The sequence below is a fragment of the Aythya marila genome (genome assembly GCF_965140915.1).
Source record: "Aythya marila genome assembly, chromosome: 2".
Classification (NCBI taxonomy): Eukaryota; Metazoa; Chordata; class Aves; order Anseriformes; family Anatidae; genus Aythya; species Aythya marila.
Window position 1 is genome coordinate 16,822,145 of NC_139043.1, and position 22,010 is coordinate 16,844,154.

Here is a 22,010-nt window from a genome sequence, read left to right on the forward strand (position 1 = left end):
TAGCTCAAGAGACCTTCAGTGCATACTAACTACCTTTAAACTAAGTGCCCCTTGCCTTTGCATTAGGGCTAATGAGATCTTCAAAGGGGTTATAGATGGCCGGGAGGGAGGGGGGTTGTATAACAGATCCTGTTACATATTGAATGCATAGCATATTGCTCAGTAATACTGAGCACCTTCCACAGCTGTTAGGTAGCAGGCTGGCATCCCGGCACCAGGTGAGGTGCCTGTGAGGGTCTGCTTGGCCTCTCAGACCAGTTTTACATTCATTAGCATCAGTGGAGCTACCTCTGGTTTCCACCAGACAGGATACATCAAGCCAGCATCTGGGTGAAGTCAGCACACCGCCTCTTCATATCCTGAGCCATTAAGGTGATGCCTAGATAAATGTGTTTATTTTTCATACAGATAACAGGATGCTCCTTAGAGCTAATAAGTATTTACTTTCTCTTGCATTGCTATTATCTCCCTCGTTGAGAACTGTAATTAGCATCATTAATGGTTTGTGTAGCTTGCCTTCTAATTTTTTTGTCCTATGGTTGACTGAAACTGCAATGTGCATTATGTCCCTACAGGAAAAGTTATGTTTGATCTCTGCCTTGACGCTGTTTGGACTGATCTACCTGGGAGCTGTGCTTAAGCACTTGTCTGTGACGCACCACAATAATTTACACTTTATATCCAATTTAAAAGGGACAATCATCTGTTTTCCATCCGACAAAAATAGCCCTCTTTCTCATATCATCACCAACCACTTGAATTAGCTGCTCCCACTTCTCTCATGGTTTCTTGATGGGAGTAGACAACCAAATCCTGAGGCTGTTGCTGGGGCAAATCCCTATCACCAAAGCAAAGGCTGGGTGCACGCAGATCCTGCCTGGGCATCCAGAGACGAAGGGACCTCGCTCTCCCTCCACACAGGCACTGCTCTCCAGAAGTGGTTTCACACAGAGTATTTTCTGCAAGCATGTGAGCTCTTGTTGCCAATTAAAAATGTCACAAGAGTTTACCTGTTATTGACTACGTACAGGGAGGATTAAATAAAACCGCAGCCATGATGCATAAGGAAATGCCCACTTGTAGAGTATCAGAGATGAGATCAGTGCTGTCTTGCTGAAGTCAATGCCACAAAGTTGTTTTGCAGCAACAGATATCTGATCGAGCATCCCCAGGACAGCTGTTCTTCCTGTTCTGGAGAAAGCACCATTCTGCATCCATCTACAATCAATCAGACTTTTTTTTTTTTTTTTTTTTTTTTTTTTTCAGATAGCAAGAGCTATACAAATAATAGATTTACAATAATAAAATCTGCACAACAAATCTGCCTGGAAAGTAAAATTCTTCATACAGTTTTTGTATATTTGTTTTCTTTTTCTAGCTTCTATAGACCCACACTGGCATGAGCACACATGGACAGAGGCTCTGCTTTCCAAAGGACCATGATGGGACACTCTTTCCCCAGCACAAGAGCCTTTGCAGAAGGACCTCAGCACCTTCAGAGTATAACTGGGAGGACTGTTGGCTTGTTCAGCATCCCATGCAGAAAAAGCCACCACTATCAACGGGCCAAGTCAGCTACAGCATCACGTCCCCAAGGGCAATCCAGCCCCACACAATGATGTTGTTGCTCTTTGTGCCTTACACCCAGGCTGCTCTGTAGTAAGAGGCAAGCCAGAAAAGTCACCCCAAATTTTGCCACTTCTGCCCAAATTACCACTTACCCAATTAGGAAGCTGAAATAGGCAAAGTCTCCTTATTTCTTTTGTTTGGTTTTCTCTCAGCTTTTGGAGAGGAAATGCCCATACTTTTCCCTAATTTGGCAGGAATTCAGTTTGCCCAATCCGAAACATTTGGAGCAGAGAAGAATCCATTAAGCTAATTTCCATCTGTCTGTCCAAGTAGCAAATGAGCACATGGAGAGATGAAGAAAATCATCTTGAATTATTTTTTCCATTATCTAGTTCTCACTTGCTGCTACTTACTTCCCTCTTGCTTTGCCTCACCTCTTTATTCTCCTTGTGTCCAGCCCAGAGCAATTATCTAGATACCTAGGATAAAGCATTAGATTTCAAGATCTCAGGCTCCATTTTGACAAAGGCTTTGCAATGCAGAGATGCTGAGGGTAGAGGATTAAGCTTCCATCTGTTTGCCTTGAGGGGTGCAAGCAGAGAAAGAGAGAGAGGACTCAAAAGAAACCCCTTGGTAATGTCGGTAATGTAAAGGCAGCAAAGCCTCAGACAGGGTGTATCTGCTTGGGAGTCATGACAGTCCACAGCCTAAATGTGTTCTTAAAAATTCACTTTATACAAAGCTGGAAAGACTCCTTCAAATCCGTCCCTCGGCAAGGTGTGGGTGCAGATTCGGGACCCTGTGCCCCAAAGGTGGCTGTGTTTCCAAGGGAAGCGACTCCTCCTTTATTGCCACTCCTTGCACTCCGTGGACCCACACAGCACACACCCTGGTGGTGGGGCCACCACTCGGCCCCCATCCTGTGGCCACTCTTTGTCCCCAAGCAGGGGGACAAGGAGTTGCCATTGCCCGGGCCGGGCAGGCCTTCCCTGGTCAGAGCTGAGCAGGCCGTGACTCAGCGGCCCCCTCGCTGCCACCAGCCGCTGGTGACTAATTGTATTTACTCACAGGGTTTTTAAAGTCTTCGTGTTTTGGGGAGAACAAACATAAACAGGCTTAGCAGTAGTTGTTGCTATGTCTCTACTGTTTCCTCTTCTGACCAAGTAGGGGGTTTCCCCCACACGCACAGTTTTAGAGCAGAACTTTAAGGTTATTTTTTCCCCTTATTTTTAAGAGATAGAGTTAACATTTTATTGGTCAGAGGGAGAGAAGGAAGAAAACTCCAAGGAGCCATTCCTGATGTGCTGTAGGCTTTGGGGAAATGTTTCTGTAGCTTGTCTGCAGAAAAGGGCTGGTTCGCTGCAGGCAGCAGGCTCAGCCACAGCCTGCAGGAGATTGCTTCCCGCTGCCCTGGAGAAGTCCCTGCCAGCTACGGGCACGTCAGCAGCGAGGACAGTATTTAAGAGCATGTCCCAGAAATACAGCACCCTTCGAAGCACATCTCAAGTATCTCAAAGGCTTTTCTGGAAAACCGCCTGCCTTTCCATGGGAAACACTTATATACGTGTGTACACAGACACACGCAAGGATATTGGCACCTGCATGCACATGTATATCTGCAGGTATTATCGCACATATCTGGTGGGAGTCTGCAGCTCATGTCCGCAAAATCCTTGGGAGGTGAACTTTTTGCCTGGAAAACAGCCAGAGGAGCATGCAGTCCTCTGTACAGGATACTTGATTACTCAGGTTCCATTGAATGTGTTATTACTTATATAAAAACATATATGTATTATATATAACATATATAAAATGAATTATACAATGCCTACACATAAATAAATCACATAATTGTGGCCTCAGCCAGAAGGTTCAGGCTCAGAAGATTTAAAATATATTTATAAATTTTATAAATGTGTATTTTTATGTCTTTTAGAATGCATGTAATCCAAAACTCAGCAGGTAAGACACCTGCCTGAGAGACAGGAGACCTTTGGTCAAGCTTTCACTCACACAAAATCCTGAGAACTGTTTGGGAACAGTGACAACAGGGACAGTGCCACTGCCCTAGCAAGGCAACCTGACCCAGGCTGGCCCGGAGCAAAGGCTGCCAGCCTGTGCAGCTGCAGTTAAATATGCAATCCCACATTTAATCTCACCTCCATGCTGCCTGCAAGGTTAGCAGCTGGTCGGTTTGGAGAGCTGAAATCTTGCTGCTTGATTTTCCCCCATGCATTACTCACAGGACCTTTGCATCTGTTGGTAAATGTTAAACAGCACATTGCAGCGAGGCGACAGGCACAAAACCATCAAGCCTTGCTCCACCCAGCAAACCTGGCCTTCAACTCCTCGCCATGGCCAGCTCAGAGCCTGCTGGCAGTGCTGCTACCTGCAAGCCAGAGGCACTCATCCCTGCAAGGACACCCAGCATCTCCCACTGCCCACTCAGTGAAAGGTGGCCCAGCTGAAGAGGAATTTCTACCAAAGAAGCTGCACATCCACTGTGAGCTTGGGGAACAATGCCTGCTCCATGCCCACAAAGCACCAAGCGCAGTGAGGACCAAACCTGGTCGGTTAGCAGACACTGCATGTCAGACAGACATCACCAAAGAGCTGTCTTTGAAAAGAGCTGGTCACGTTGAACCAAGTGCATGTCCTAATGCTCTGCAGCCATCTCCTATTGCCCAGCTGTGATCAAAGCTGGTCCTTCATCCTCCGTGCAGGTGGTAAAAGATGGAAGCCAACTCATCCATGCAGTATTTCAGTGCTGGCATGGCTTCATTTGTTTTTTTTTTTTTTTCCATTAAAATTGTAGAGTATCCTGGTAATCCTGACAAATGCGTCACCCTCTTCACACACTACATATTAAAGGGGCTCACTTACAACTATAACTGCTGTTGCTATTTTCAGGGAAGAAATTATGTTTCATATACTCTGATCTTCCTTTTGTGCCAAACCCTTCCACTTTGGCTCAGGCAAAAGCACCCTGTGACTTTCTCTGGCAGGCCTCCACTGTCCTGGTCTGAAATCTTGTGTTTCATTGCAATTACTGTTCAATTTCTGCTATTCAGCAATGCCAGCTTTTTAGAAAGGTGTTGACAAAAATTAAGAAAAATGTAGTTTTAGCATTTCTGGATGCATGTGGACAACTTTTACTGAAAGAAGGAAAATAGTTTGTTGTGGAAGAAATCAGCACATCAGGTAGTTGCATAAAGACTGGAAGCTATAGCTGTATATTTCTGATTCATTTTCACCAAGTCATGGAGGTAGCAAGCAGATCCCTGCCATCTTGCTGTGGTGGAGGTTTCTGTCAGATGGTGCTGGCGCTGAAACATCCCCAGCTGTGATCACGCAGACACCAGTAGCCTGCCCCGCATCTGTGCTTTCCTGAAGTGTAGATGACTCGGGAATGCCAATATTGGCAAGGACTTGCTTACAAATACGTAATATGTAATGAAATACTCTGGAAAGTATTTGCGAGCAAGCAGTTCCCAGGGTATTTCTTTCCTTATTACAAATTTGCAAATTGTCCACGAACTATCAAATATTAATATTCAGATGCAGTGCGCTATCAGAAGAGATCCACTGCTTCGATAAGAGCTTCGCCGTGTTTGATGGGCAATTACCTGCTGCTGCACTCAGGGCTGCTACGTCACGCCCGCTGATTGCCATTTAAAAACAGGAAATGTCATTGAGGATTTGGCCACATATCGCCGATGACTGGGCCATTATAACCTGCTTGCTAAGGCAGGAGAAAGTCTGGTGCCTGCCGCACGCGAGGAGACGCTCTGCAAAGTACAAAGAGCTGCTGAGCGCCTCGGGGCGATGCCCGGCGCGCTGGCTCCAGCGAGGTTGCAGCCCCGAGGTGGAGCAGACCACTTCTGTGATAGCGTACACACCGCTCCACCCAGGCCTCCCTGTGCAAATAGAAAATATAGTCAAATTATGGCAGTAAAGAGTGGATTACACTGGTCACTGGGAGTGCTTGTGTGTGTTTGGTCATAATCTGCGATAAGGTGCTTGCCACGAAATGCCTCCCTTTGGGGAGCTGCAGGATGCCAGCAGGACCTGGGAGGGTTCGTTTGGCTGCATGGGGACAGTACAGAGGGGACTGGGGACAGGGACCGAGCTGCTCAGGAGCATGGGGAGCCCCAGGGGCCACAGGGAGCCCCTCTCTCTTGCAGGAGACAGAAAGGAGTGTCAATGGTTGCCAACAGATATGAGGGGACGAAGTTCATTTCAAAGAGGTAAAGGGTAGCAACCTTTCTACAGACAAGGCTGTCCTGCCATCAGAGCAGCACAGCGGTAATCAGGCCACAGATAACAGCGTATAATGAAGACAGAGATTATGGCACCTCCCAACCAATCCATCCTGCAGCAAGGAGCTGTTGCAGACCGGTTTTAATGCTAGCCTCTGAACACAAATAGAAATGCAATCCTTTGGTACAGGACATTTTTGAGAAAAAAGCTTTCAGTAAGTATCACTGGAGTCATTATAAATAAAAACAGCATGAGAGTCTGAACAGGTCCCAGATTTGATGAGTTTCTTACACACAAAAATTTATTTCTATTGTCTATTAATACAGAAAGAAGTGAAGTCAGCTTCCACTATAAAAGCTATAGGAACATGAAAAGGCACTTCCAAGACAGCTGGAATTCCACTCTATTTAAGAAGTCCCCAGCATTTGGACCATCCCATGCCATGGTGATGCTGCAAGAGGGAAGAGCAGGCTGGCAGAGTGGGCTGGCATAGCCCCAGGGAGGGAACCATGCTCTCTCCTTCCCACCCACGGATGGAATTTGGTTTGAAGAAACATCATTGCACGCTGGTCAAACCTATAGTTACACTGGGAAAAAAAAAAATACCAAGGGAAAGGTTATTGCAGACTGATAACAGGCAAGGAGGCTGGGAGCGGTACCTGTTGCTTGGGTGAGTTTGCTTTGGCCCCCTCAGAGGGGGCATTGGAGACAGCCCAGGGCGGCTGTAGGGACAGACGTGCATTATCACTAGCCCACCAGCTGGAAATCAGCCACCAAAAGGCACTGCTTGGACAGGGCTCACATGCCAGGGAGGTGCCATAGGCAGAGGGCAGAGTCGGTGTGGGTTTTGCCAGGCAAAGGTCCCTCTACGGCTGCAGGTGCTCAGCAAAAGCCCCAGCAGCTTCCATGGTGAAACACCACCCCTGGGACCCGGAGTGAGTTATGCACCTCCTTAAGCATGTGTAGGATAGAGGCCTTAGTTCATTGGGTTAAAATACCAGAACAATATAAAACACCTCTGCCTCTGTAACCCACGGCACTCCATAAAAATGCTAGGGACCCTGCTGGAGCTAAGCCATTGTTGATAGCCATAAAAAATTGGTTAATAAATCTTCTTCCACTGATGAAATAGCTACTTCACAGCCAGAACTAAACAAATTGAGCATTTCAAAGCAACCTGTTTGACACCAGCCCTGATTTGCACACAAACACAAACATCCCAGCGCCGGGCAGCAGCGCTGAGCCGCCTGGCCTGTCTTGTTCCCCCCTCCCTGGTGTCACAACCGAGTGCCAGCAGGAGATTTACTGCACTAATATTTTCCTTCCAAGTGACAGGAAGGGGATTTGCCTCTGCAATCTGCAGGCTGCTCCTGCGAAACGATCCCAAAAGCTAACAGCGGGGACCAGCCTCACGCGCCGCGTCTGCCGGCACTGCCCTGCTAATGGTCCCCCAGGGCCCGGGGCCTCGGTCGCACAGAGATGCTAGAAACTCATGATTGTGACAATTTTACCTTTTTTGTTTGCCCTTGTTTTAAAAATGGAAGTGTAACTGAAAGGAAGGCAGCATCTCGTCCTCCTGCTGCTTCACTGAAACTGTCCTGGAAGGCTGCTTCATCTGAGAAAAAGCAATTAAACCAGAGGCCCCGTTTTTAAAAGCTGTCTCAAGTCACTGTTTTTTAAAGCAGCCAACAGCCAAGGTGAGGGAAATAACACACATCACTAGTTTTTCTCAACTGCATGGCCACTGATGTACTATATTAAAAAGCGTGAAACTAGAGGGAAAAATCCTTTAGCATTCCTGTTTTAAGAAAAGCTTCTTAAAAATGAAACTCTCACCCTGAATTCATGCCAGTATCTCTGCTCACCGGGTCAGTACTGCCCTGTTTGCTTCTTTCCTGCCGTCAGGGAAGAAGGCAGGGGCTGGGCTGTGGGACAGGACCTGATCCAGGCAGAAACGGGCAGTGAAAAGTTGCATCTAAACTCTGCTACTTCAGCAGAAATCACTGATAGCTGGATGGTATAAACATGCCTAGAGAGCCACACTAGGGAAAAAAAAAAAAAAAAAAAAGGCATTTTTTTAATGCTGTTTTAAAAATAATGAATGACATGGAAATAGTGCTGAGTGAAGCCTACATTTTACAAAGCCGTTTGAATTTGGGCTCAGACTTCCCGAGAACTTGTTAAGATTTGGGTTTCCAAGACAGGTGTTTGGCGTTTCTGGCTCCCTGCTCCCTTTAGGAGACATCAAACTGAGCATTAAATTCTTACAGCCTTGGAAGTTCAAGTCAAGGTGGTTTTTGTTTTGTTTTTCCCCTTGAAGGTCAGCACAGGATTGAATCCTTTTGTCAAGCTTGGCTGGAGAGCACAAAGCTTTGTTAATTTGCAGGCACTGTGGCTCCCTCCTGGCTTCCTTCCCTTGCAGTTTGTTTTAGTTCAGGATTCACCCACTGGGATTATAAAGGCTGCAGACAAGGGTTAGAGGTGAAACAAAGAAAACAAGGATGTTTGTTTATTTAGAAGGAGCCAGAATTCATAATGCTGGAGACACTGGGCTCCTCCCAAAAGATAACCATAATTTTACAGCACCCCTCTACAAGCCTTTCTCCAGAAATAAACCAGTGACAGATCCAAATACCATTTCCCTGAGCAGCTCCAAGAACCAAAACAAGAACGAGCATTTTCCCTGCAAAGTGACCAGCCACTGGAACAAAACAAACACGCTTCTATTGATCTTCACATGGGAAAACAGCTAAAAAAAAAAAAAGACATAAAGACAACTTTGCCTGCTTCAGAGGCCTTTTTTATTCACTCATCTTGTGCCTTATTATAGAGGTTTGGTTTTTTTTGGTCATGGATCTTTTTTTTTTTTTTTTTTTTTTTTTTTTTTTTCTCCTCAGGAGATAATCTTCTTATTTCCCCCTCCACAGCCCTCCTTCAATAGGACAGCCAAAATTTGCTTCATTTACTGGCTGCGGACCCCTGCTGCTCAGGGGCTAACAGGCACATCGCATCCTGCACAACGCCAGGCAGCCTGGCCATACATTTTCCCTTCTTTTAGCAACTATGACAGCTGCAGAGGAAGGTGAAGCTGTATCCATCGTTCCTACGGAAAACCCTGCTCCTTCCCCAGGCACTATAAGCCCTCCAGGGCAGCACCCACTTGTACTAAGACCACCGGATTTATTACAGAGCTAGGGGTTGTACACCAACAAAAAAAAAATGATCCTGAGGTCCCGATAAGCAAAGGTGAGCTGTCCTGGGACCAGAGGCTGGTTGGTCACCCCACCACTAATCTGGGGGGGGATCTGTCGGCATCAGTGGCTGTGCTCAGAGCACACACAGGGGTAACCCCGAGGACAGCCCAGCCCCAGCACCGCTACCAGCAGCGGCTGCTTACTTTCAAGCTCTCCGCGCAGCCTGTAATCACCCAATATTGGAAACAGATTTACAAGCTCTTTAGAGGAGGAGAAGTTTGTGATTTCCAAAGCAGACACATTTGGTATTTCAGAAAAAGGTCAAGCCCCCTGTGGAGTAAGGGGATTTTAATAGGAGCAGTTCAGCAGGAGTTAAGAGGAGACATACAAGCCCAATGGCTCCCAAGGCCAGGAGAAGCAGAGACATAAGAAAAGCCACAATCATTACTGTTTTGAGGAAAAAAAGGAAAAAAAAAAAAAGTCAGGGAAATAGAAAAGGACAGGGAAAGCTAAATTGCATCTGGAATGTTTGATTTCATTTATTCCTATCCGAGAGACCTTGCAGTTAGAAACAGAGAGGGCTGTCCTGCCTCTGCTCCGGGGCTTGCAGCAGTTTCACAGCAAGGCGTGTTTGTTACTGTCTGCAGGGGAAATCCGAGAGGGCAGCACCACGACAAACCCAGGCTCCCAAGTCAAATGAAGTCAAATGCATTTTAAAGGATAGCCATCAGTTTTTGTCTCACCCCTCTGGCCTGCAGCCTCTGCGGCTGTTGACATTGTTTGTCCCCTGCACGCAGCCGGTGGCCGATGCTGCTTTTGGGAAGCCTGCAGAATATCACAGAAAGCTCTCATGACAGGAATACAGTGGGGTTTTTTGTTTGTTTTTTAAGAAAAACGTGCATCGGTGAGGTCTGCAGAGAGGAGAAGCAATGCCGACAGCCCCTGCCTGCTCCGACACCCGGGGATGCTGCAGTGAGCTGAGCACGAAGATTTGGGGCTCGTCCCATAACCCACGTAGCTGCTGCCAGACGCACACCAGAGCTCATAACGCAGCTTCCTGAATATACTACAGGCTCTAAAATAAATTGAAAATCCAGATTGTATCTTTAGAGGACTCCGGGCCTAAAAGCTTCCAGGCCGCATCAGCCACCCCATGTCAACTACACAGAGGGGAGCAGGCAGCTGCTGCCCCAGCGCTGTCCTGAGCCTCTGAGGCTGCAGGGGAAGGCAAACAATCTCTGCTCTTCTTTAAAACATCTCCACAGCGAGGGGCCAATTAGAGGCTCCCGGTCTTATTAGCCTTTCAATGGCAAGCAGAACTAGGCCCTTCTGTATTCAAATCAGCAGCAAATGAGTGCTGAAGGTCAGAGGATGCTTAAAGGACCGCACAACTTGCTCCTCCGGGCTCCGGGAGAAAGTACTCGAAGGATGGAGCCATCAGGTCTGATAACTCACCTAGCCATCGAAACTACTGCTGTAGCTGCACTGTTTCAGGTTCATCTCTTCCAGCTCCAAGCCAGTCATTCCCAAAAATATGCGGAAGAGCAGACGGCTGCCCCAGAACCTGGTATCAGTGCAAAGAGCTCTTACGGGAAAGCAGCACTTTGAAAGGTCAGACAGATGACCACAGGCTAGCCTCCTACAGCAGATGCAGCCACATGACTTAAGACTTTAGCAGCTGAAAAAGGTAAAAAAAAAATTACGTAATGCACGGCCTTAAAAGCCATTTCTCAGGCTCTTCGAGGAAATAAGTCCATAACTTGACATACAGAGATGAAATGAGCTCTCCCAAGTTATACTGTAATATTGTAAACATGGGCTCGGTGGGACCTTGGCAGGCCCAAGGCTCTCGTTGTGCTTGGCTGATAGAAGTGTTTAACTACGGGCAAATTTGCAATATCAATACCGCTGTTTGCACAGCCAAGTGACCAACTTATCTGCAACAAGGCTACCACATACTTTAAGTGTACTTTCAGCAACACAAACTTGTGACACACAGGGGCAGGTTTCCCTGGCTTACATCCTTCTGCATTTCAGGCCACGTATCCCAAAGCAGTTTATCATAATCAGAGCGCAAGATCCAAGCATTGCTGCAAAGTTTTTGTAAACTTGTTTGTGCCACCTCCTTCTCATTGGTGATAACAATACGGGCCTGACTGTACAGCCAGAGCAGAAGGTGGCAGAAGCATTCCTAAAGTGATTTAAACATAGATAAAAACCAGGCTTCCCAAATCCTGTCTCCAGCAGCATTTACTTTTCTTTCACCATGATGCAGTAACTCCTTTTAAGCAAGTCTACTTTTGGCTTAATCAAACAAGAAAAACAATTTTAGGTCCAGAAGTTTTGTCTGATTGTACCAACTGTGCCCTGAATAAATGAAATAATCAAGTGAATCCAACTTGTTGAAGGAGGAAGAAGAAAAAAAAAGAACCACACAAACACAGGCTGGGAAGAAGAGATACCTATGCAAGAAGAGCATAAAGAGACAGCAATTAAAGTGAACACACTGTTGATTTTTCAGTCCCACACAGGAGTTTAGCAGCATGTGACAGTGAGTTACACTATAAGAGCAGGCAGATGTTGTTTTCCACAGTGCCTAGAGGGATTATTAGTAGGAAAAAAAAAATTACGGAGTAGGCTTCAGGTTTTTTGAGTTCCTTCCCACCTCCTCCTCACCGCCAAATACAAGGCAAGAGTAGAAGGCACAAAAAATGTTACAGAAAACAAGAATTGTGAAACAAAGAAAACCAGCTACGAAGAATTAGGAGACATTTTCTAATGCTTTGTATGGAGAGAGGAAGAAAAAGCAATCGTGTAGCTGCAGAATTCACTTGATTATGAGCAAAGTGCAATAGCCAAGAATTGAGGACACAAGTTGAATACTATTGAATAAGAAGAGCTGCGATTCTTGTTCAGTAATAATTACCCAATTTCCCTCAGCAAGTAAGAAAAAGACTTTTTCAGAATCTGAAAGTGCACAGCATGACCACACATTGCACCCCAATTTATTCCACAACACATTCCCCCACCCAAAAACCATCCCAAAACAAGAAGTCACAAGCAAGTTTCAGACAAAATATATATATTTAAAAAATCTTTACAATAAGTCAGGAAACATAGGAGCTTGCATACAGTTTATTATAACTCAATTCTCAGCTCCCTACAGTTCAGATAACCCTGGTGACAGTGTTTACAACTTCTAATTTTTGCTTTCATAACGTTAAAGCAACAATACATTTGAGTGTATTTTACTCTGTGCAAATAAGACAACTTTTGGAATCCTTCAGAAGAAATATCCAAGATTCTGTTTGCAGAGGTCCTTTGTTTCTCAGATGATCTGTGAGTTTTTGTTTCAAGATAAAGTGCTCCTGTCCAGCAGAACCCAAAGGCCTTCAAGAGTTCAGAGAGTAAGTTTAGCTCAGATTAAAAAATAATTGGTCATACAAATTCCAGCTTCCCATGTCCGCTGTACATTCCCCAGTGGACTAGCGAAAGAATCTTATCATTGCTGAGGTCTGAATGTCTCATTTTATCACAGGTCATGCAGCAGTTCTCATGACCAGTTACAGGCACCATGCATTCCAAGTCCAATTTTGCCACCTGCCCTTTTTTCGAATGATGTCCATGGAAACTATAGTGCAAACGGGAGAGCATTTGCTGCCGCTGGTCTTGCAGTCTCTTATTTTCACTCCTGAGCATCCGCAAGGCCAGCATGATAAGGAGCACCAAGATCAGCCCACCAGCTATAGGAACAGCAATCACGGCTGCCCTGAACCACAATTCTTTTGAAGAGGTCAGTTCCTGCACCTTGGTGATGAGATTCTTGCTGTCATGTTGATATCTGCTCCCTTGTCCTGCAAAGGGAGAAAGACATGAGGTTTATTTCAGTATCAGCAGTTCGCTTATGCTACAACTCCCTCCCTGAAAGTCCACATTGACAAGTGGACACATTCACAGCTACACACTTAAGCGTGTACTGAAAATACTCCTATAAATTGAAAGACGTTTCCAAGGGTGTTTATGGCATGGAATTTCTTACCCTGAGAGCTGATTTAAGAAGGAATGACGCAGACAGACAAGACGGCCCTCTAATATTAATGCAGGCATAAAAGCTACTCAGCCGAGATGCTCCCCTGCACCCAGCCACCCGCTTCTCCCTCTGCTGGCTCTACTTACATTAACAACAAAATCAATAGCAGACCTTCAAGGTCTCGACCAGCACCAGCCTGAAGGCCACAAGAGAGATTTCACAGTAGCTTCTTTGCCCTACCTGAAGTCTCACCCTTGGGAGGAGACAAAACATCATGTAGTCCTCTGTAATTGCACATATCTTCATGGCAGCATTCCAATGTGGACATGGTGGTGCCAGAGTGGTTTTGTGCCTGTTTAGCTTGGCAGATATCAGCTGTGCTTGCAATAGAGTCCAAGCAGCCGTGAGTAAGTGGGGAATGTGTATTCTGAGGATCAAGCAGTCTGGAAAAGCAGGCGCTAAGCTCAGATTTGCACATATAGCCAGTTGCAACACAGTGTGCAGCATCACAGTAGCATCTGATTTCACCTAAAAAATAAAAATTGTGCAAGATAAAGGTAAGAACTTGGTCCTTGAGGAACACCTCACTAGGCACTCTATCAGCCACAAGTAGTACACAGCCAGACTCGGTGCCAGTCTGGGGGTACTCCTCTAGACTGTAAATCCAGAGGAGCAGGGGGTTGTTTCCTCTCCACCACTGTACAGTGCCTACCTCCTTGTAACCTTAATCCCAGCAAAAGCCTTGGGGCACTTGTTTTAATTACTACTGCTGTAGTCCTTTGAATTAAAGCAAGTACATTTCACTGAACCAGGGGCCAGGGGAGGGGGGTCGGGAAGGTCAAAGTGGCATTTTTTCCAAGGTAAATAACTAACAAGACCACTTTATAGCTACTTCCACTCACTGTCAGCAGTTGCATTAAGCTACATTTAAAATAAAATCACAGCTTTAAAAGAAAAAACACCTACAGTCCCCCAGGAAAGCCAAATCTATGTTTTAAACTGTTACTACAGGAACAGCATTCTCTTTTTATAAAGGGAATGCTTCTTCTCATCAGGCATAAACACACGACAAAAACTTTAGGTTTAAGTATTTGTGTGAAAAAAAAAGTCGGAACTGCTGAATTGTTTATTACCTCTCAGTACTGTGCCAAAATTTAAAAGGTTTAACTAACACCTTATAAAGCTATTAGCTAGAAACCATTACCATCTAAAAATCTCTCAGTCAGGAAGGTTTTTACTGTGTGAAACTGAGCAACTATTTGTAACTTCTCCAGAAAGAGAGAAATTCTTTTTATTTTTTTTTTTTTTAAGTAATCATTCAAGCAAAGTTGCACTTTTTAAAAATCAGTATTAAAAAAAGAGACAGTGCAGCTTACAATTAATTAGTTCACCAGAGTCTGTGTCTTTCAACCCTGACTGTGAAGTTCCTAAATGGAGTGAAATTACAAGGCAAAAAGTCAGACACCCTCCTCAGCCCCCCCGCAATTTCGCATGAAATCCAACATGCGGTCAAAAAGGGAAACACTTAGACTGAAAATCCTCTACCGGCTCTATGAAAAATCTCTCAGGAAACCTCAAAAATTTCTGAAGGAAGCGATAAAAAGTTCCCTTCATAAAACTCTTCATTTTGTGCTCTCCAAACCGCTCTGGTACGAATTATACACGTCCTGCGCTGTAGGGAAAACTTACTCTTTCTAGGCAAGTCGCGACTCAAACCTACTTGAGTGTGCCGTCAACCCAAGGTCTAGGAGGAAGGCGGATTTTTGGGGCTATCCTTACAAAGATGGGACTCAAAACTACTGATGTGCTGGTGCATTTCGTGTATTGCTATCAGAACGGCACCAAGGCTTTAAAAGTCTGCTGGATTGTCAGAGCTTTCTTCTACAAGACAGGGCATCTTCCATACTGATTTTTTTTAGGGGGGGAGTGAAGAAATCAATCTACAGGCTTCCCCGTGCCACCCCTTTTCGTGATGCCCTTCAGGAGGCGTCCTGCAGGACGCGAAGCCCCCAGCCAGGTTTGGGGTGCCCTCCTGGGCCACCCTAATACCTCCCCCAAACGCCACCGCAGGCTGCAGGCCTTGAAGTTCCCGCTGCTCTTTAATAACTGCGCTTAATGGAAGCCAAATGATGGAGTGGCTCACTGTCTCCAGTCTGCGCTAATTCCCTCGGGCTTCTGCAGAGCAAGTAACCTAATTTTTCTCCAATTCACACACATTCCCCATCCCGCGCGCTATGGAAAAGCCTCTTTGTGTTTGCGGTTGGCAGCAGCCCTTCCCGGAGCATTTCGTGCACGGCTCCACACACCCCCCGCCCTCTCCAAAAAAGTGATTTTTGGGGGTCATTTTCCTCACTTTGAGTTAAAAATAAGAGGCAGGCGAGGAACCCCGCCGGAGCTGACAGCCCGGGAGGGCAGACAAACAATGCGCTTCCACGCTCAAACAGCCCTGCTCGAAACCCTTCGCTTTATCGACCCGAGACAGTCCTATAAACAGGACCTGACAGGCTCGTCACCAGGTTATGGCAGCCGCTTTTTAATTAAAGCCACGTTTTTTTGGCCGAACAGACCGGACTCTGTACGCCCGTGCTGCTGTCAATGCATAAAGCCCCTTCCTGCGCTCCGCCAAAGGCCGGGCAGGGTATTTAGGATTTTTGAAGCCGCGAACAATGCCCTTCTGTTCCCTCCTCTTTCTTGTTACTGTACGCAGCTATTAAAGAAAAAAAAAAAAAAAAATGTCTGCTTTTAGGCAAGATGGCTACAGGAGAGCCTGCAGCCCGCTCCCGGGAGCCTTTTGAAGTCGGCGGCGGCCAGCAGCCGGCGGTCCCCTCATTATATCATTATCAGGCGCATAGTTTCGGTATCTGCGACTTCCCATCACTCAGGCGCTCCCTGCTTTGATGGGGCCAGGCGGCTCCCCCCCGGCACGCTGCAATTTCGCCTTAATTACAGCCTCCCCGAGCCCTCCCGGCTCCCCCCCGGCGGGGTGAGGGGGACCCGGGGCCAGGAGCGAGCCCTTCCCGAGGCTCCGTCTCTCCCCCCCTCACCTCTGGTGAGCAGCACGGCCATGGCGCACAGCTCCAGTTGCAGCCAGACGAAGATGTAGCTGGAATGGCGATCCATTTACCCCTCCCCTCCGCCGAGGAGCCGCTCCGCTCGCTCGCCCGAGGGGCGGCCCCGTTTCCCCGGCTGCGAGCACAGTGGCGGCAGCAGCAGCACCGGCGGCGGCGGCGGCTGCTGCTCACTGACACGGCGGCGCCTCCCGGCCCCGTAAATAGCGGCGGCGCCGGGCCGGGCCGGGCCGCCCCCAGCACCGCCCCGGTGGAGGCGCCGCTGTGAGGCGGGCGGGGAGTGCCGCGGGGCCGCCCCGGCTGAGGGAGCCCGCCCCGAGGCGCCCCCGGGCGGCGGAGGACGGGCATGGAGCCCTCAGAGCCGGGCCCTCAGCCCTCAGTCAGTCCCCAGTCAGCACCCAGTCAGTCCTCAATCAGTCCCCAATCAGTCCCCAGTCACCCTCAGTCAGCCCCCAGTCACCCCCAGTCAGCCCCCAGTCGCCCTCCGTCAGCCCCCAGTCGCCATCCGTCAGCCCCCAGTCGCCCTCAGTCGCCCTCTGTCAGCCCCCAGTCACCCTCAGTCAGTCCCCAGTCAGCCCCCAGTCAGCCCCCAGCCCCCAAGACCCCAGCCCTCAGCCCCCAAAAGCCCAGCCCCAGGTCCCCGCTGAGGTGCCACGGGCAGGTTACTCATGGTGGTCCTGCTCCAAAAAGCAGCGAGGAGCCCTGAGCTTCTACCCCCAAGCCACCCCACATCTCCCTTGGCAGGGCTGCCGGAGATGTGCTCGATGAATAAATGACGAGGCCAAAGGGTTTCTTGCTGATGAGAGGCTGGGTGAAATGGCAGCGGGGTGAAGCCCCCACCTGCGCTCACTGCCCCGCGCTGATGGCGCTGCCACAGGGCCTGCAGCAGGTGATTGCCGCTCGCCCTGCCCCTGCCTCTCTGCTCCGACACTCCGCGAGGATGCAGAAGTGTTGCAACATCATGGATGCCAGAATTTCCATTAAAACCTTATTTTCCACGGTTATGAATAAAAAAATACAACAACACTCACACTTGTGCCCAACTCCCACAGCCTGCACAGATGCTCCAGGGGCCACCCCACTTCTGTCACCTCCACGCCACAACCACAGGCCCACGGGACAGCCACGGGCAGATACCCCCTCAAAGTACACCCTCTTTTTTTCCTTCCAGCACTCCCTTTTGGGAAGCTGCTGTTGGGAATGGGAGCAGGAGGCGATGCTCCATCACCGGACACTGCCACAGCCAGAAGGAGCTCCTCGAGGTCTCATCCAGCCTGGACAGCTTTCCTTCAGATACTAATCCTGAAAACAATACGCCCCATAGTTAACATTTCTTTGCTAATTCAGTTTTCTACTTTCTCTTCTCATTATGTTTTATAAGCCTTGATTTCTACAGTATTTGCACACCAACTGTTTCCCATTTATGGGCAAAATGCTTTAAATATTTGGGTCCGCAGCTAGTATTAAAGCTGTGGGATGGCGCGTAGATAATAAATTAATAGCAAAAATTGCTTTACAATCTTAATTTGAAATGTTTTGTGAGTCTTTCAAGATGTTTTCTATCCGGGATATAATACCTTGTGACAGAGACATTCCTCCCCTGAAAGAGAAAGGAGGAAATATGAGTCTGAGATTGAGATAACTCCAGTTTACTTTGGCAGAGAGGAGCAGACTGGATCTCAGGCTAATTAGTGCTGATGCCATCACACATTATAATGGTTTTACTGCGAGTCTTGCCATTTGCATATGTATAAGATAGACACACGTGTGCTGCACCGCAGTCTTTACACTTATGTTATACATATTTGCACTCCACCACAAAGTAATTTTCTAATTCTTGTTTCTGTTTAGAAATTACAAAAACAGCGAGATCAGCCAAGCCATATCTCCCACTCTGGCACTGGCTATCAGACACTCATTTGCAAACATACGAAAATATCATTCATTATAATTTATAATCATTACAGCAACATGTGCAAGTCTGCAGTCATCGTTCCTTCTACTCCTACCACTAGTGACAAGTGCATTTAGCAGATCTCATTTGTTACATGTGATACCAACAGACTGGAAATGGCTTTTATTCGTGGAGCCACATTACTGCACTAAGTAACATGAGAGACTCCCTGAATATTATAAACATCCTGTCCAAGGGAACGCGGGCAGACTAACTAGAAGGCAATGTGCTTGAAATCAGTTTTCAGCAGCAAATTTCATTGACAGCTGTCAAGCCTGAATTGTGATCTACAATTTACTGTAAAAAATGGGTAAATTCTGTATGTAAGAGGCTGACTTGAAGCACCACAGGGAAGAGGGTCCCATAGGGATTGCTCCCCAGCCTTGTGCCGGACAAAGCCACAAATTTAAATGCCCTTTGGGGGAATCTGTTGATCAAAATGAGGTTTCAGGGGGTCTGACTGCCTTCCCACATCCCCTCACTCATAGGAACCGCCGTGGCTCTGCATAGGAGCTGCGCGAGGATCGCGTGGGGTCCTCTGGCAGACCACAAGGCAAACAAAATAATTCAGCTTTTGCGGCACTAATTTGCTTTTATTTCAGAGGCAGGAGCAAACAGGGCCAGATTGGCCTGTAAGGAAAGGACAGGAGACAGCCCCAGCACAAAGCAATAACAACAGCATGTTCTGCAACCAGAAGGAATGCGGGATAATAAAGACAGGGAACCAGCAAGGAAAGCATCAGGAGCCCGAGGCTGCAGGATATGTCTCTGGCAGCCATGGGACAGCAGACCCGGGACTCCACTTGTAGGGACTGTGTGGCCCAAGGGGCATGGGGCTGTGCTCTTCCACCCTCCCCCAGGTACAGTGAAGCCTTTTGAAACTGTCACAAACAAAGGACCCGGTTGCAAAACCAGCCTCTGGACACCTCAGAGAAAGGCACTGCCTCGGGAAGCGTCGCAGAGGAGCACGTTCCCTTCTGTGTCAGCTCAAGACTGTGTCACTGATTCTAAGAACATGAAACTCCCAACCAAAAAGAAGAGCTCCATCCAAAGACATGACTTGAACGCTGTTTTGGTTCTCTCACTTCATTTCGTAGGCCATCAGTTTCCAGCCTTCTGCTAGGAGGACTGCTGAGAGGGTTCTGATAAGTCCTTCTTGAAGACCAGTTTGAGTGAGCCCTGAACTGCTTCAAACCCAGACCTCTCCCACCAGGCAGCTGGTGAAACCCCCCCCACTGAAACCCCAAACTCCAAAACCCCAAAACTCCACGTGCTTGACAGACCCACTACAGGCACCAGAGCATGACTGGCATGAGGGATTAGGTCTTTCCTAGATCTAGGAGGAAAACAAAGACAAGCCAAGACAGAGGCTGAGCTGGCAGCACTTTCTGAGCACATTTGAATAAGAGCAAAACTCCTCTCTGGCTCTGGGAAACCGACTCCAGAAAAATTAACCTCCACCCCTTGTATCGCTTCTCTCATACATTTCCTCTCTTTTTTTTTTTTTTTTTTTTTAACATTAATCAACATCAACTCCTGTCCCAGCTGATGCTGCATACCATGCAGTTATCGGCAGCAGCAACACACCTGCAAAAGTGACTGAAATGGGTTGAAACCTCAGCTTGCAGGTGCTCCTGGTTTAAGCAGCCACCCCTAGAAACATGGCTTGCAGTGAGTGAGAAGCAATTCCTTCATCTGGCAGCTTTGAACGTAATCACAAATTCCTCGCTGTTCTATAAACTTGCCTGGCATGCTGGCAACTTGCCACCGTTTCCCCCAAATGTTTGGATGTAACCACTCAGCCTGCCTCTATCAAACAAAACCTGCATTAACATAATAGTATCTGCTTGTTTGAACACTTCCAGCAACCCACTCCCCCCTAAAAGAAGAAGGAAAAAAAAAAAAAAAAGGAACAAAGAAATGGATAACAAGTGCAGTTTGGAAATCTACCCTGTGTTCATCTCCAGTCAGGGCATTATCACAGCAGCCCTGTTCTGGGGAAACTCGTGCTCCTTGTGGAGCTCAGCACTTGCACCCCGGGATATTTGCACATGCATGCTGACTTTTGCTAACACTGCCCACGTAAAGCAGTGTTTTCAGCAGCATGGAAAAATCACTACTGCGTTTCACCCCTTTCAAGCTGGTGTCAAAAGCAATGTTCACATACCATACCCATTCTTCTTCTTCTTTTTTTTTTTTTCACCTTGAAATTACGACAGAGAATTTCTTGTTTGCAAATGATACAATGGAAAAAAAGCACTGGGATGCTTTCAAGCATTTTTGGAGCAACATGAATCAAAGTGGTGTTTTTTGTTAACCACTCAGCACTAGCCAACCAACACCTTTCTTTTCCCAGTTATTTCGCTAGCATTTGGGACATGATATACACAAGCTAATTCTACTGAATTGCCTTTACTTATGCTGATTGTTGCCTTTAAAAAATAATTAAGGCTTAAGCTAGCGTAGCTATGCTCAACGTAAAGCCCAGGGGGCAGGGAACATAATATGACTCCTTGGCTTTGGCTTCCCACTTCTGGGGCTGGCCATGGGTTTAGTGAATCAAGTAGCCGTGTCAGGAGCTGAGACTACGCAGAGCCCAAAGCTTGGCTCCTTCCCCAGCCGCTCCCCGGTGACAGACAGGCTGCCAAGCAGGTTCCCGCAGGTGGAAAACTCCCAGGCAGCTTTATCCCCCATAACTGGGGCAGTTCAAAGGGGCGGATGGAGGCCTGCTCACTTTCAGCAGCAATTAGCATGTCCCCGGTGAAACTCGGTGACCTGCGGACTGCAGGAGGGGAGCTGCTTTCCAGAGATGCTCGGTGATACCTGGCCAGGTAGAACAGACACAAAGCAAGGCCGGTGTGTGTTTCACAGCATCCACCTCTCCGTGCCCATCTGCATCCCCCAGATAGATGGTATGAGAAGGAGACGCTGTTTAGGGGCCCCAGAATATGAATATCAGCGTTTGCTGAGATGCTCATCGGTTTAGGTTTTTTTTTCATTTAAAACCAATCCTTCCCCCTCCTCCCCAAACGAGCTGCACTCCTCCTGCTCCTCCCAATCAATAGGACGATTTGCATTTATCCTCCTGGAGGCAGCGCTGCGAGGAGCGGGGGGCCAAGAGCGATTCAATCGATAGGGGGGAAGCTGGAGCAAGGCTGGAAAAGAAGCAGCAGCGAGATTCCCCCCAGGGAGAAATGCAAAACACTGGAGAGAGGCAACAATTATTGTAATTGAAGGTAATGAGGCCGAGGCGCCAGCTCCAGCCCTGCTTAGCATCATTCAATACAAACCGAGACACGCAGGGAGGAGACAGCCCGAGCCCAGCTGCTCGGTGCCGACAGCCCTCACGCAGCCCTGCCCTGTGCCGCAGCCCAGCCCCATCCTGCCTGCTCCTGGGGGGGTCCCTCCCGTGCTGACAGCTCCCGAGCTTTGGAGAAAATCGGAGCTTGGGCCGAGCTGGGGGGGCACAACCTCCTCTTTTCCCTTTTCCATTAGGGAAATTTCCATTAGGGGCTCCTGCAGACTGGGGAGGGGGAGAAAGTGCATCTTCCCCTGGAGTGCAGGGATGCTCTCCCAGCTCATGTAGAAAGGAGGCTCTGAAAGGCTCCGGCACCGGTTTTATTGAAGCCTCCTTTGGACTCCTAACGCTGCCGGGGCTGAAACGGTGGCTCCGGGCAGGAGGCAGCGCCCCGGCCCCGTTCCTGGCCCTGAACCCGTCCCCGTCCCCACAGCGGGTGCCTCTTGCCCCCTGCTGGCCGAGCGGGTCCCGGCAGGCACGAAATCGGGCCGGGAGAGGGGAAATTCGGCGCTGCTGCTGTTGCTGGGATGCTTGGGATGCTTGGGATGCAGGACCAGCCCCGGCTGGCAGCAGCTCCTGCACCGGCCCGAGAGCTGCAGGCAGGAGAAAATGGCCAGGGTTCAGCCACCACCTCGGG

The 22,010-nt window shown here is 48.0% G+C and overlaps 1 protein-coding gene across 1 annotated transcript; it reads right to left on the bottom strand.

The window, feature by feature from the left end:
* Positions 1–12,093: 12,093 nt before the first annotated feature.
* On the bottom strand, positions 12,094–16,274 carry BAMBI (BMP and activin membrane bound inhibitor). The gene is made up of 3 exons (XM_082752090.1): positions 16,098–16,274; positions 13,294–13,581; positions 12,094–12,877 (listed from the first exon to the last, which is right to left on the bottom strand). The coding sequence occupies exons 1-3, from the start codon at positions 16,171–16,173 to the stop codon at positions 12,462–12,464; spliced, it is 780 nt and encodes a 259-aa protein (XP_082608216.1). The 5' UTR covers positions 16,174–16,274; the 3' UTR covers positions 12,094–12,461.
* Positions 16,275–22,010: the final 5,736 nt, after the last annotated feature.

What these genes read in the sequence shown, in the direction of transcription:
- BAMBI (XM_082752090.1), bottom strand. Translation starts at nt 16,173, where the DNA reads ATGGATCGCCATTCCAGCTACATCTTCGTCTGGCTGCAACTGGAGCTG. An exon ending in GGCCGTGCTGCTCACCAGAG is followed by an intron (nt 13,582 to 16,097) that starts GTGAGGGGGGGA and finishes TTTATTTTTTAG; the next exon opens with GTGAAATCAGATGCTACTGT. An exon ending in TCCCAAGGGTGAGACTTCAG is followed by an intron (nt 12,878 to 13,293) that starts GTAGGGCAAAGA and finishes CTCCCTTTGCAG; the next exon opens with GACAAGGGAGCAGATATCAA.